The 15,877-nt window shown below is 41.1% G+C and overlaps 1 protein-coding gene across 3 annotated transcripts in view; it reads left to right on the top strand.

Moving 5' to 3' along the window:
• The window catches only part of osbpl1a (oxysterol binding protein-like 1A), a 49,791-nt gene that overhangs the window by 23,639 nt on the left and 10,275 nt on the right, over window positions 1–15,877 (top strand). For all 3 annotated transcript variants that reach the window (XM_050055044.1, XM_050055043.1, XM_050055045.1), the window contains 8 exons: window positions 2,494–2,656; window positions 6,211–6,397; window positions 7,264–7,339; window positions 11,273–11,407; window positions 11,534–11,631; window positions 11,717–11,899; window positions 13,396–13,503; window positions 13,745–13,834. In XM_050055044.1, the coding sequence (XP_049911001.1) occupies window positions 2,494–2,656; window positions 6,211–6,397; window positions 7,264–7,339; window positions 11,273–11,407; window positions 11,534–11,631; window positions 11,717–11,899; window positions 13,396–13,503; window positions 13,745–13,834 (1,040 nt within the window). The remainder of the gene's footprint in view (window positions 1–2,493; window positions 2,657–6,210; window positions 6,398–7,263; window positions 7,340–11,272; window positions 11,408–11,533; window positions 11,632–11,716; window positions 11,900–13,395; window positions 13,504–13,744; window positions 13,835–15,877) is intronic.

Genomic DNA, 15,877 nt, shown 5'->3' with positions numbered 1-15,877 from the left:
TATATCTTTTTCCAACCTCTCCAGGTAACGAGTATCATTAATACACGACGTGCCCCAGGCACAACATTTAGCTCCAAATCCACAACACCAGCCTGGAAATGAAGGAAATCTGAAATGACTGTATCAGAGTCAATGGAGCACAGCTGTGTTGTTGTCGGACCCTGGACTGAGCCAGCCCGATGCTACGTTATGAATGTCCTGTCTGCGTCCAAGGGCGGGGCCCCTTTGAGTGACAGGCTGTCTGTGGATAGTGTCCTCAGTGTCTTAGTCAGATGCACCCCTTACTCCTCTGCAGCTCCACCCTGTTGTATAAATACGGCCACCTCTGACTCCACAAAACCAAGATGATAATGGCCAAAATGCAAAACTTTTGAATTACTTTTATAAAGTCTGTGATTCATCCTCTACACAGCATGAATGCCTGTACAAAATTTATGGAAATTCATGCATAGCTGCTGAGATTTTTCAGTGTGGACCGAGGTGATGAACAGACAGACCGACAGTGTCGACATATTAATATCATCTCATGGTAAATATCTTCGTATCGCCCACCCCTAATGCTCAGAGCTGCTTTAACAGTGGGACTGAAAGTCATGCACGTGTGTGTGCAGGTTGGTGTGTGTATACGTGCAAGAGTATATGTATTTTTTATGACTGGAGGGGTGGCATATGTAAGAAGATATGAGTGAGGTAAATCCAAATTGAGCAAGAAACAGGAAGTGTGGGGAGGTAGTTTGTGTGATTCACTCAGAACTGTCTGACCAAGTCTGAGTGCTGCGGCTGAATATAAAGCAATGTTCACTGATGATGCATACATTTTGGGGGAATATCAAAGCAAGCATGTCTGATTTTCAACATAATCATGGCGTCCCTCCTCAGTTGTGTAGGCTGTGACACACAGAACTTAGTTTGCAGCACTAACTGTCTAAGATTGAGAGTGTTTTATTTTTGGCTAATCACAGTTTTGGTTCATTTGCTGCAGTTTCTGAACCAGAATTCTCTCTGAACGTCACATCAGAATGAGAATTAGTCTCTGTCTGCTCCCTGCTGATTGTTTAAACTGATATGTAGTGCTGCTGCTGCTTTTGATGCACACTGCATTTGATGTTTGAATGCAGTGATGAATGCACACTTGAGTTGTTGAATATGTAAATCGAGGGGTGTTGAGCCTCATATGGTAATGCACAGAATCAGTCCTTTGATACGTTCTGCATTTTCACAGAAAAACAAAGACATGGACAAAACTGTTAAATACCAGAGCCTGAATTATTAAATTCAGTGGGCAGCAGCAGAAGTCAGTTTCAGTTCCGCTGTGTTTTCTTTCCTGTCCTCTTTTCTCCTCTCGCTCACAGCTTTATCTCCCAAAACAAGAATTTCTCTGTGATCTTTCGAGAGGACAGCGCTGCTGATGTTTCCAGCGGCTGCCAAAAAACCATTTGAATGCTCTCAGTTTAACAGCCAGTCCAGTGCTTTCAGGGTTTACACCTGGGCCGGGCCTCAAGCACTCAGCTGTGCAGCCTTTTGAACTGTGATCTGCAGAGGCAGAGCGCACGATAAAAGGCTCACAGGATCTCCGAGCTCTCACCATGAATAAGCCCGGTCTCTATAGGGATAACTCAGACACGTACTGTATATCTCAGTTTGCACATGATGGTATGCACTCTGAATGGAACAGCGGGGTCTGCGAAGGGAAGATACTGAATCACTTCCATCTCCTGCAGCGCTGGTTTGCACTTTACACCACCTGTGTGGGTGTCAAGCAGCAGGAATTTCCTCTTTAAAGTTCAGGATGTTGCAGTGACGGGGAGTGATCTGTAGTCTGTCATTATACAGCACTCTCTCCCCACTTCACCTTGCCTGCTGTGGGCCTGGTTACCGTCTTGTGGATGGTAATTTACCACCAATTTTCCATCTTTTGTTTCTTTGACAGTCCAAAGTAAAACACGGCCTCTTTTGTGGTCTGTACGCTCAATATTTACACGTCGGTAGACGATCAGTGGAAAGAGATTTTCAGAAAGGTGCAGCTGAAAAATGAGCACATCTTAATATTATCAACACTAATGTCTTGTCTAAAAGGGATGTTTGGCTAATGGTCTATATCTGAGTCCATTACCCGTTATCTGAGCCCCTCTCCTCCATGGGAGTCATGTTCTCAGGCAGGCCATTTGAGACGACAACATCAAGGCAGCTGTCCTCCATTACAGATAAACATGGCTCGTCCCTCTCAGCTCCATCTCTGTCTCTCTCTGTGGGTCTGATAATGACAGGATGGTGCAGAGGGGAGGATCAGTCAATCAACAACCGGTCTGATGGTCACACAAATAAGACATTAGAGAGTCAGAATAAAATTTTGGTAGCCATGAAAACACTTCCTCAGGTATTAAATGTGAAAGATAGAGTTGTGTGTGTTTTCGTGAGTGATTAGTCTCTTTCTTTGTGTGTGTGTGTGTGTGTGTGTGTGCGCGTGTGTGTTTGTTTGTGTGGCGAGCTCAGGTGCGCACTCTGAAATTGGAGCAGGAGGTAGAGAAGAATAAGATCCTCTCTGAAGCGCTGCAGACTCTCGCCACGGAGCACCACGAACTTGAGCAATCCGTCGTCAAGGGATCTTCACCGCGGAGTGCCCTCAGTGAGGATGAGTTCCACGACGCCGTGTCTGGTGAGTTGACAAGTTATCAAACACGCTCAGGAGATGCAGGAGATTCTGTGACAAGCTCCCGCTCACCCTTGCTGATCTGTCATTCACCTCTAGGACACTGGAATACCTTTTTCCTGCCTCTTTGCTGAAGCGTGACGTAAGCGCCAAGTGTTGCCTGGTTGTGTTGAAATAACTTGAAGCCTTTTCACGTGATTGAGTGTTTTTGGTGTGAGAAACCTGCATGGTGTTGTGACAGTTAAAACTGACTCATGTTTGAGGGTCTTCTTCAAAACTGGCTGCAAAACAAAACATTTCTCAGGAGTTGATACTCATTTATATTTAAACCATCTGTAACTGCAAAACTTTTTATGTGATTTGATGCTGCTTTCCTGGTATCTTATGGAAACATGGATGTCTTCAGGCTGATGTGCACGGGACATCTGCATTCATTCATGCAGAGAAGGAGTGTTTTTGTGAATGATATTTTATAGATATATTTTTTTCTTTACATAGCAGTCTACAATCAATGAAATTATAATCATAAAATGACAAAAAAAGAAAAATTATATGGAATATATATGTACATACATGTATACTGTATGTGTATACAATTAAATAGATAAATAAAATTAGTCTTATTAAAGTAGAGGCGAGAAAAAATCCTATTTTTATGTTTCATTTTCCTCACTTCTCCTCATTTAAACAGTCTTGTTGTTACAGCCTGAATTATACCTGATTTTTGAGGTTGATACCAATATAGATATTTGGGAGTTTAAAGCCAGCATGACTTGACTTTGGAGTTTAAAAAAAATCCAGTAACAATATAAATCAAATTAGCATGCTAACACGTTACGCTAACAACAGCAGTCATTTCCAGGTCGACAGCTGACAGTTAATTTTTAATTTGTGGACAATGTTAAATCAGCTGAAGTAATTTTTTTTTCTCAGTTTTTATTGTCAGCTGTAACTGCAGTGTTTAAAGACACATAGTTAAACTAGTAGTCCGACCCTCGGGGTTCCCCGGTCATGGAAAACCTGGAAAAGTCATGGATTTTCACAGTCACATTTTCCAGGCCTGGGAAAGTCTTCTGCTGATAACCTTCCATGGTGTGTAACATAACAGCGGTAAACTTTTTGTTTTGTTTACCATCATGTACGGTTCGTCAGTTTCTGCCTGGGCTCACCTCTCTCCTCCTGAATGCCAGCCAGCTGAAAATATGTTTTAAACACAGACAGTTGATCCAAAGTGCTCTGACAGACACACAGTAATGATAACCTGTCATTACTGTAATTATAACTGTGTCCATGTTAGCTATAGTAATCCTAGGTATTCTTTTTCTTCTTTCTTCTTCCGAAGGAAATCATACTTCCCATGGGTGAAAACTCACCAAACTTTGCACAAAGGTCCAGTCTCATGCCAGATATCCTCAGCTGTAAACTCAAGCCAATAGTCCTGATGGTGGCGCTACAGCAAGCGTCTAAAGTTCAAAACAACTTTCATCAAACTGTAGCCCCAATACTGAAGAAACTTTTGTACATTTAAACCTATTAAAAATTATGAAGTTCATCACTGTTTTTTTTTTTTTTTTTTTCCAAAAACTGTAAAACTTCTTAAACCTATCTCCTCCCACAATTTTTGCTCAATTGACTGTCCTACAAAAACTATGTTTCTCAGATTTTTGATTTATCAAAAATTGAGCCTACAGTGCATCAAAATGTTTGACTGTAAACGGTACTGTAAACATATACATGCAAATTCTTGCTAAATAAATCTTCAATGTTCATGAAAAAAATGACAAAATTCTAGAGTCATGGTAGATGATGTGTGGCAAATTTCAGAATTTTATCTCAAAAACTGAATTTTTGACAGCATTTTGAATTTTGCTCTAATGTGAACAATTGGAGTCAATGTAAAAATGGCAATTTTAAACATCAGTTTTTCACTTATGGAGCAAATCAATCATTGTTACAAACAAATTACCAACATCTCCATGCTGTCTAGATGCAATATGTGTATTTTCAGATTTTTGTCTTAATAACTGAATTTTTTACAGTGGTTTCAAATCTGCCTTTCCATGCACGGATGGCTGCTTTCCTACACAACAGTGAATGGCTTACTCAGTTTGTGAAGCCACTGTTGAGTTGCTACTTGCCAATTAGCTCAGAGCTGTAGATGACCATCTTAGGTTCCAGAGGTTGCTCAGAATTGCCTAAAAATGCCCAGACCCAACCCATTGCTGCGCAGCAGTTATAATTGTTTTTATAGTGTCATCACATTGTGACAGTAACAGCCCTGAGCCCTTGAAAAGTCTTGAAAAAGTTTGGAAATTTTGTCCATGAGAATGTTTGTTATTTTATGTACTGTATTGCTTTGCAAGTGTCTTTGATAAACTAAATGTGCTGGCACAGAAGCTAAAAAATAAGCTACTGTAGACGGGGGCTGCATCAAAAATGTCTTTTAAACACCTAAAAACATCAGTATCAGTTTAAGTGTAAGATATAATTTAGATTATTTCCTCACACCTTCAACCGATGGAGGCAGCAGTAGACCAGCAGCTTCCGTACAACAGCTTCTGTTCTCCTCGGAAAGGTCGGTCTGACATCATGAAAAGGCGGTGAAAATATTCTAAATATAGCTTACACTTAAACTTTTCAACCCGGAAATTATTGTAAACAAACATTTTGATTTGGTCTATATCGGCTGGTGGTAAATATTTTTACACATTAACGATCTTAATGTAGATTCCTTAGGTTTGTTTGTTGTTTGCGAAACATTTTACTGTAGAAAATCAACTTGTCATTGCTCTCTGATTGACAAACCATGTAATGGTGTCATTGTTTCTACAAGATCTCAGACAAATCTTTGGCATTTCTTAAGGATTTCTTGTTATTTATCCACAGACGTACCTCATACATGACACTGAAATATGTGCATTAAGCTAATATCGGCTATCTAGCTTTAATTGCTTTTTAATTATCAGACTTTAAAAGCATGATTGATAGAATGAATGAATATTTTGTTTATTTTCATGTCTGGTGGAAATACATTATTATATTGCGATCACGCTGACACAGAACAAAATACATAACAGATATAAAGGTAACAATTCAACACACAACTCTGGCATAACAAAATAAATGCCTAGTACAAATGGAAAGTAAACAGATTTGAGAATAAAAAGTGTAGGAGGACAGACGGGACAGACAACAAGAGCAGGAACGGAAGACAGAAATAGGGAGACTACAAGTGTTCTACATTCATCTACTGGGTAAAGTGATACTTAATAAGATCCTCCCTAAGAGCTCGCTAAGTGCACAAGTTGTGTGTCTTCTTCTGTTCCAGGCTTAATAAATATAATTAGATACTGCAAATATGCGATTATCAAAAAGCCATTTAATTATATCATAATCTTGAAGCATGCCTGCTTGTAAAAGATATCCACAGGTATTGCATAATTCTTTTTGTTATGTCCCTCTCCTAATAAACACATCAGATTTTATGTCTCTAACAATTCCTTTAACCTTTTCCTTCGACTGCCACTTTGACCTGAATTGTCTCCATGTGTCCGTCTCAGATTCGGACTCTGAGGTCTCCCTGAGCGGCTTTGAGACGGTGGCCAGCCATTCCTTTGACGAGGACGAGGAGGAGGACGAAGGCTCTGTCATGTTAAGCAGCCCTTGCGGCAGCCCCACCAGCATGTTGCAGGAGGATCACCATGGCGACAAGGACGAGACTCAACCCAACGGGATCACAAAGCATAGGTCAGTTTTGCTATATGCCCCCGCGGTGTCCTAAATGGACCGCTGACCCCCCTGCGCTTTTATGCAGCTCGCATCAAAAGAAACAAACTCCACAAAGAGCCTGTCTCCTCATAGCAGCCACAATTTATTTTCCTGCTGTAATATATCATTGATACAAGTGTCAGGCTGTTATATTTCCCAAACTGCTGTGAGAGCTCTGTTTCCTCAGCGGTCTTTGTTTTTCATTTTTACGTCCTCCCTCGGGTCTCTCCACTTCGTAGTGTGAATAATTTAGAGTCAGGGCCAGCCTGGTGAAGGAAACAGAAAGAGTTGTATTGAAAGAACTGAGCTCTGTGCTGGAGCTGTTAAATATTGATAAGGTCACAGTGTAATGCAATAATCAGGCTGCAGTATGATCCCATGTTGCCTAATCCCTCCAGGCAGCTTTCGAGTGCAGCTCAGACTATTTGGGTGGATTTCAAATTTCATTATTATGTTAACCTGTCTTGTTATTTTAAAACGGTCTGTTTGCCACATTCCTGTCATTCTGAGTCTGTTATCCAAACTCCAACATGTAAAACTTTTGAATTACTTAGACCTGGCTGATCTGATGTATATTTTACACCTACAAGATTCAAGTGCTGCTGATGGATGATTCCAAGGCTGTTGATACTGGTGTTGATTGTGCCTCTGGGCTTTGCTCCAGTATGTTACACAATACATTTCAGGCTTTTGTTGACTGTATTCACTTAAATAAGATATGACGCTTGCAGCGATTATGTGTCTGGTTCATTTACGCTAATGAAAAGTGTTTGTTTTTAGAGATCAGTGCATTGTACAAAGCTTATTAAAGTAATACAGCAGTGTGTTAATGTGTGTTATTCCAGGACCAGCTTACCTGCTCCAATGTTTTCAAGAAATGACTTCAGTATTTGGAGCATCCTGAGGAACTGCATTGGAATGGTGAGGATGATGTTCATGTGTCTTTTACTGGCCATGCTAGGTGTACTGTCGGCAGTTGTTTAAACCCACTCTGCACAACCTGCTCGGCACCAAACAGCAGACAGACACAGTTACAGTGTTGGGCAAGCTACTTGGAAAATGCAGTGAGCTAAGCTACCCTCAGAGAAATGGGGGGTCAAAAAAGAAGAAACAGAGAGAAAATGGCAGAAGTAACTTGGTATTTGCAAAGCTACTTTTATTTTTTGACTTTATGTCAAATCAGCATTTTCTCAACGATCAGGAAAACTGTCAGCCAAACAAATAGGCAGGCAAAAAATGTTCAGGTGAACTGTTTATTATAAAAAACAGATTTAAATTAAAACTTTCTTATTTATTTTTGAAGACTTTGTGACATTTGAACATGTCCTCCAATAACATGACATCATCAGTCGGCCTATTGCTCTCTGTCGTTCTCTTTCTCTTCTGTCTTGTCCTCTTTCAGTCGGCTATCTGGCTGTGTCTCTAGCCCCTTTTACACTGCCAGGTTTTCCGTGAATGTTGGGCCGTTTTCCCGGCAAGCTGCGAGCGTTTACACACACAGAGCCGGATTAGCGAGTTGATCCGAGGTGCCCAATTTTCCGCCTCGTAGGGTAGACATATTGGCAAAAGTAGGTAGGCAGCATTTTGCTGCACTCCCCGATTTTGTTTTTATACAGCCAATGCTGAAAAAAAGACTGATTGGGCTTTCCTAAAAGACAATAATATACAGTAATATCTCTCTCTCCTCTCCTCCTTCTTAATGTGGTTCTCGGTCTCTCAGCTCTTTTCTCGGCCCTTGTTGTGTCTTTTTCTGAGCTGTCCACTGCAAGTCCACCAAATATATACAGTCTATGAGCAAGACGCGTGAGAGACGCGTCAAGAAGTGCAGTGTAGCCAATCAGAGGCAGAGTAGGGCATGTCTTGCCAAGAAAAGCCAACAGCAAAAGCAGCAAGCAGAATCAGAATCAGAATCAGAATCAGAAATACTTTATTGATCCCCGAGGGGAAATTATTTATGTTACAGGTGCTCCTTGCAAGAGAGGAAAGATACGTGAAAATATAAGAAATTTAAACAATAGTATTAACAAATATATAGTTAAATAAACAGGAATTATTAACAAACATAAACGTAAATATATATAAATATATATATATATATACATATATATATTGTAAACTGAACAAGATTATTTACACAAACAGAATATATACAGTCAGGGTGAATGGGGTTATTGCACAAGTTAAATTAAATTATTGCAGTGTGTGAAAAAGTCTCAGGGCCACTCAGAGGGAGGAGTTGTACAGTTTGATGGCCACAGGCAGGAATGATTTCCTGTGGCGCTCAGTGGTACATCTTGGTGGCATGAGTCTCCCACTGAAAGTACTCTTGTGCCTGACCAGCACATGGTGGAGTGGGTGTGAGACATTGTCCAAGATAGTTCGTAGCTTAGACAGCATCCTCCTCTCTGAAAACTGAAGGAGTAGTATGCAAAGTCATAAGTGCTTCCCTCGTCTACATGCCTTTATGCAGACCTCCGCAGAAATAAAGTACGCTGCACTTCAGAGTTTTTCCTGGGAAAAAGAGCTTGTAACTTTTGTTGAAGCTACTGCACTACTCGACCAATTAATCAACTTCGCTACTGAAAAGCTATTTCACTCAAAAAGTAGTGACGTTACAGCTACGCTACTGAGAAATGTAGTTAAGTTGGTAATGTTGCTACTTGTAGTGACGCAACACTGCACAGTCAGAGACTAGCTGGTGAACATAGTGAAGCATTCAGCAGCTAAGTAGACAGATATTTCCTTAAGCAGATGGTGGGGACCAAAACAGAGCACAAAGACCAAATGAAGGGTCAAGGTCCTCTGTCACTGCTGTACTGTTTACACTACACAACTTGCTGTCTTGTAGTCAGGAGTCTTAAAGTCGTAGTTTTCACATGAGCATCTACAGGGGGTCACACACAACAAGATCTTTCACCAGGAGGAATCCTCAGTGACTATGTCTGGTCTCCAAACTTTATTTTGTCTCAAAAACACAAGTGTGAAGTGATTCGAGAGATGATGTAATGCCATGCACAAGACAAGAATTTTGTTGATGTTAGCACATGTTCACAAAATACTGTGTTTCCACACGTCTTTGCTATTTCTAGCCTATTTGAGCGAGGTGCAACAGCAACTTCGGTCTGTGCTGCAAGTGCAACATACACAGTTAAGTTCCTATCGTTAAAGACTGCCCCTCCCCCAGGTTACCCCGCTTGTGCTCTCATTGGCTGTACCTTTCCAACAAATTCTCTGACATGTCCAGATCAATGACTGTATATAAAGATGGAAACATGTCTCCACTTGGTGCCACTGCACAAAAGTGAAGCCAAAATACCCAGGACACAGCCGCTGCCATCTTGCGCTGTTGATGTCATTTGGAGCCAGAGTCTGAGCAGTAGCAATTTCTGTGGTATTAACCCTCCGTTCGACCAGTCGCTAACAGTTCAATTAATTGCGAGCACACCAATTGGCACACACAGCTGTCAGTCATGACGTGAAACCCCTTTTTATAAGATCGAGTAACTGATTAAAACCAAACTTATCACATAAACAAACACTTGAACATACAGCAGCATAGAGCAGCAGAAGCCATGTTTGGGAAAAAGTGTATGAAGTGTACTTTTGATCTTTTAGAGGGGGCGGGGTTCATGACCTATACTGCAGCCAGCCACCAGGAGGCGATTGGGATGTTTTGGCTTCATTTTCAGGAACTGTTGCGTTCCTCGTCTTTATTATAAAGTCCATCGTCTAGCTTGCTCGATATCTAGATATCTACTAGATATCTTGCTAGTGTTACCGCCTGGGAAAGGAAGCAGTCATATAGGAAGTGTGTGGATGAGTGAAAACATGGTGTAGCGCTTGTTGGGTGGTGACGCAAACCAAACAAAGAACAAAGGCTGAGGAGCACGCAGCAGACCCAGCTGAGAGAGAGTAACTGATCAGAGAAGCAGTTCTTTGATGCCTTCTGGGAGCCCCACCCAGGTGGGCAGATACAACCAGACGACCCTCTCAGCTCCACCTACCAGCCAATTCCCAGCATCTGCAAACACAAACAGCAGAGTAAGATAACTGGAAGGCAGAGTGGGAGGGGTTTTCACACTAGATATCTAGCAGGTATCTGGCTTGCGAGGTATCTGGGGTGCGTCTGCCACGCATTGGGAGCCTCTCAGCTTGTGTCTCTGAACAGTTTAGACATCGCAATTGAACGATGATTTGCGAGCACCGAACCAAAGGTGTACAGATACTTTTCGTGCATACTTAGGCATACAATGTGATGAGGATGGGAAAGGTACCAATGTCTCAGCATGGCCCTGAACATGTTAAAAATTATACCAGCTTAACATAAGCATGCAGGCATTAGCGTGGTGATAATGCATTAGCATAGCATTAGCTTTCTCAAAGCACCACTGTTCTTAAGTACAGTCTCACAGAGCTGCCAGGGTGGCTGTGTGTGTGTGTGACTCTTAGTCTTATTTAACAGCATTGTCTCAGAGATATAAATGTAATGTGTTGAGCAGCTATAGAGTATTAACATGTCTGTTTCTCTACTTCAGATTAGACCATGAAAGGCAACATAATCCTTTATCTTATATTTAAATGATACATTTCTAAAGCTGTGTTTCATTTTGCACCAGAGGAGGATACAGCAGACACAGCAACATATTTACATTTATTCATTTAGCAGACACTTTTATCTAAAGTAACGTGGTGTACAAATGACATACTTTACACTAGTAAAGGATGTCTGAAGACAGATTTTCCCTTGGGCAACACTTTTCATAAATAATACACTTTCAATTGCTGTGTGAAGAGACTTTATTTTCTCTCTGTGATGAAACCTGGTCCTTCAATTCCTCTTCACGTCTATTTTAGGAACTCTCCAAAATTACAATGCCGGTGATTTTCAACGAACCGCTCAGCTTCTTGCAGCGTCTGACGGAGTACATGGAGCACACTTACCTCATCCACCAGGCTAACACCTCCTCCGACTCCATTGAGAGGATGAAGGTATTACGTTCTGTGACATCCTAGACATATCATGTGCAAAAAAATGTCTCAAATGCAGACATATTTTAACTGGATTATAAGTTTAGTGTGTGTATGATTTGAAGTGTGTTTATGTGCTGTTGGCAGTGTGTGGCTGCATTTGCAGTGTCCGCTGTGGCCTCCCAGTGGGAGCGGACAGGTAAACCCTTTAACCCGCTGCTGGGAGAAACCTACGAACTGGTCAGGTGAGTGGGATTATTCAGCAAATGTTCTACACTAATTTTTTACTAAAAACTTACCCCGTGCTTGCTGTCTTCTTGGTCATCCCAGAGAGGATCTGGGCTTCAGGCTCATATCGGAGCAGGTGAGCCACCACCCTCCAGTCAGTGCCTTCCATGCTGAAGGCCTGAAGCAAGACTTTGTTTTTCATGGATCCATCTACCCCAAACTCAAGTTCTGGGGCAAGAGTGTGGAAGCAGAGCCGAAAGGCATCATCACACTGGAGCTGCCCAAGTAAGAATCTCAAGCTGATAAAAAAAGAAAAAGAACTCTTTTCTTCAGAAATATTAAATCAGCTCTTGCTCTTCTTTTTTGATTGAAGTCCTATGAAAAAGTTTGTATCTCTTCTTGAGTTCCTCTGTATGAGTGGCCTGTAGACTTTTGTTGCACATTAGAAGAACGCATGGCTCTGGATGTAGATTTCGCCGTGTTGTTACCAGCTTTCTCTTCTGTTACGCATTTAATACTTTCAACTTCCAGGTCAAAGCCTATGGTGGATGCACAGAGCTCCTCAGCCAGTTTGGGTCCAATTAACTAATTCAGCTCCCAGTTGCATTATCTGAGTGTTTTAGTCCGACTTTTAGATATTCGATTTCATACGATTTCAGTCGGACTAACATGTTGACATGTATTTTAAAAGTCTGGTATTAGTCGGACTAACAGAATGAATCCACCTTCTCTAATGTCATGTAAAAGTGCTGCATGTTTCTGGATGGTTCTGATAATCCATGGTTTCTGGTTGTGGAATAATTTAATTTAAACACATCCCGACCTCAACAGTCATATGGTGGCTACATCTGAACCTGGACAGCGATACCGCTCTCCACATGGTTCTGCACAACATATAGCAGTGATCCACAGCAGGAACAGGACAGCACCTCACGTTCCCACTGACACACCAGTCCTTATTCACCAGCTCACGCCTCCTCTACTTCTCTCCTAGAGTCCTCTGCCCCATCAGATAGAAAATGAGCCTCCTGGTTGAATGCCGCTGTCGAGGATTTAGCCAAGTTTTGGTGAATCAAAGGATATTACAGTTGCTGATATCCCTTTAAAAACTGATACAGCATGGAGGTTGTGCAGGGTTTTTTTTTCCAATGTCTGTACAGTGGCTAGCAGGATGCTAGTTCTGCTAGTGCCCATATTTTTTCTGTCTTTTCTTGATGTTTAACACTTGAAAAGCTCGACCTGGCTATCTAGCAGCTAGCTATCTAGAAGTTAGCAGAAGGAGAGTTTACAGACTGGCGAGCTGATGTCCTCATCCCGATGAGCGACTCTCAGCCACACGCCACCAACGTCCAAAGTCAACCACAAAAAGCGCCATTAACACTTACAAAATAGACATAAGAGCCTTAACTTAGCACACATTTAGCAGAGCTGACAGAGAGGCGACTTGAAGCCTTCTTGCCTACGTCAAACTGACTTCTTTCTAACTACACAACCCCAGATTTTCTGCGCCAGCATACCAACATCACATTCTGGTGAAAAGGATATCTCAGGAACACGTTGAGGGAATTTCTTAAAATTTGGCACGAACATCTACTTGGACTCAAGGATTAACTAAGTAGTGACTTCACTTGAGGACATTTATCAGACTTCACGTAGCTCCCTTTGGAGCCACAAAAGGCTTTCTAGATCTCTTGCCACATGTGCAGTAGCTTCCCCCAACACCTGTGGACAGACTTTGATGTATAAAATTGTTCTCTTTTAAGTCAATGTTTCATCTCCAGGCACAATGAAGCCTACACATGGACAAATCCTACATGTTGTGTTCACAACATCATTGTGGGTCAGCTATGGATCGAGCAGTATGGAAATGTGGAGGTGATCAACCACAAGTAAGAGGAAAAAAACAATCCACTTAGTCATTAAGTTTGCACATGTTGCACACTATTCTTATTTGAAGACTGTAGAGTATTGCATATTTATAGAGTAGAACAAGTGTGATACAGTTGATATTTAAACATTTTGAGGAAGTTTGACCAACAAGGAGGAAAACTGAGCAGATGAGGAAATTCTGCATGACTCAGCCAGCAGAGAGTGAGAGCATAATATGCTGTATTTCTCTTTTTCACCCAGAACTGGTGAAAGATGCTACCTGAATTTCAAACCATGTGGCCTTTTTGGCAAAGAACTGCACAAGGTTGAAGGGTATATTCTGGATAAAAGGTACGGCTTACTCTGAAGCACGATGTTGAGAACAGTCATTTAAATAATGAGTACTCTTTGGTACAAAGACTTGTTATTCTTGTCTTGAATGCTGAGGGGAATAGTGGACATACTGAATTATTCACCTTTGTGAATTGTGAATACTCTTTGCATATTGCAACACACAGTATCACTTTACAGTTAGCCTGGCCAATGCCTTTGATACGCATTCCTTCATGCTCCATTATTGTCAAACAAATATGACTCAATAAACAGTTTGAAGCCGTTTAAATATGCTTCATTTATAAATCAGCACAAACAAAGTTAAGTAGGTTGCCTGGGATCACTCCCCTGAGCACATTTCAAACTTTAAGTGTGACATAAGACCCCATTACAAATTAAATCACCATGCAAATTCTTTGTAAACAGTTCACACAGTTAATAATTCATCAGAAGCAGCTCCTGGGGGGAAATGGGCTTTAATGCAGAATGAAGGATACACTAACAGTGTGTAAGATTGAGGGGGACTGAGTGGCATCTAGCAGTGAGGATTGCAGAATGCAACCAGCTGAATCTTCCCTCAGTCAGAATTTCTTCAGTGTTCATGGTTCAGAACGTTTTCACCAGGAGCCCAATTATCCACAGAGGCTTCTTCTTCTCCAAAACAAACAGACCAGGTGATTTAAAGCGGTAAAAACACTGAATAAAGCAGTTTCACATTAAAAAAGCATGTGTTTTTTTTGACACTGGTCATCACAGAGGGCCTACTAAATACGTCAGCCAATGTGAAAATGCAAATATCCCTGTATAGCGACAGTGTTTGGTTTGTCTTTTCTAGGCTACTGTAGAAACATGACAGTGCAACATGGCAGGCTTTGTCGACAAAGACCCGCTCCCTATGTATATAAATGGCTCATTCCTAAGCCCAGTTCAGACCAAAGAATCACGACGAGATGAGTTGAAACATGCACTTGCAATACACCGTTCTGCAGCATTCTAAAACTTGCCGGTTCACACCAATGCAACTAGATGAGATGGTGTATCATCTCTATGCAACAACTGTCTGTTCTTTCATTCTTTTTTCCAGTTTTTCAGACTTATTTTGTGGCTGCATATAATCTGTAGCTACTTAAGATATGAATGGGGATAGTGCCAGTTAGATACTTGCTATGGTTGCATTTGTAGTAGTAATGAAATGGTGAAAAACAGAAACAAAACCAGCATCAGATGGACTGTATGATGGACAGAGCCCCAGCCTCAGCAAGTGAACATGCCATCTGCGGTCATTTTGACTTGACCAGTGGACTGTGCTACAAGCCAACTGGCTGTAGAAACAGTCGACTAGCCTGGCGTTCTAAAACCAGCCACTGACGATTTGGCCAGCAGAGTTGCAGGTGACACCATCAGCCGGCTTGAGTTGAGCTCAGACAGGTGAACTGCTGCAACTTTTCTCTGCAATGTTCAAAAACAGTTTTGCAATGTTCAAAAACAGTTTTGTCTCGTTGTGAATCTTTGGCCTGAACTGGGCTTAACCCTTACAGACGGTTTTAAATTCCATCCATTCACCCAGTAAGGACTCATTGAGTCCTTGTGATGGTTGAAGTCATAACTTTTTAATGGTTTTATCTTTTAAGATAATTATTTTTATGTTATGTTATTTAACTTCTCTCCCACCATGATTGTTATAATTCAAACAATATAATTAGTTAATTAACCCTTTACAGGCCGGTTTCTGTCATGTACTACTCATTTTTATACAAAAAACAGCCCAAAAATGAAATATTCTCTAGTTTTTTAGGGATTTTTTTAAATGATTACAACTGTCTGAGCTCAGGCAATGTTTATGGGGAATATCAGTTTTTATGCATTTTTACTTTTTTTGTAGTGTTAGATTGAAAACAAAAATAGCTCTCACCCAGTTAAGGACTCATTACGTCCTCATGGTGAATGAAGGTATAACTTTTTAATGGTTTTATATTTTAAGATTTTTCTTTTTTGGTTATGTTATTTAACTTCTCTCCCACCATGACTGTTATAATTCAAACAATAAAATTAGTTAATTAA

Source organism: Epinephelus moara, chromosome 10, assembly GCF_006386435.1.
Source record: "Epinephelus moara isolate mb chromosome 10, YSFRI_EMoa_1.0, whole genome shotgun sequence".
Classification (NCBI taxonomy): Eukaryota; Metazoa; Chordata; class Actinopteri; order Perciformes; family Serranidae; genus Epinephelus; species Epinephelus moara.
Note: the sequence above shows the minus strand (reverse complement) of the source record. Positions and strands in the feature narration are given on the sequence as shown.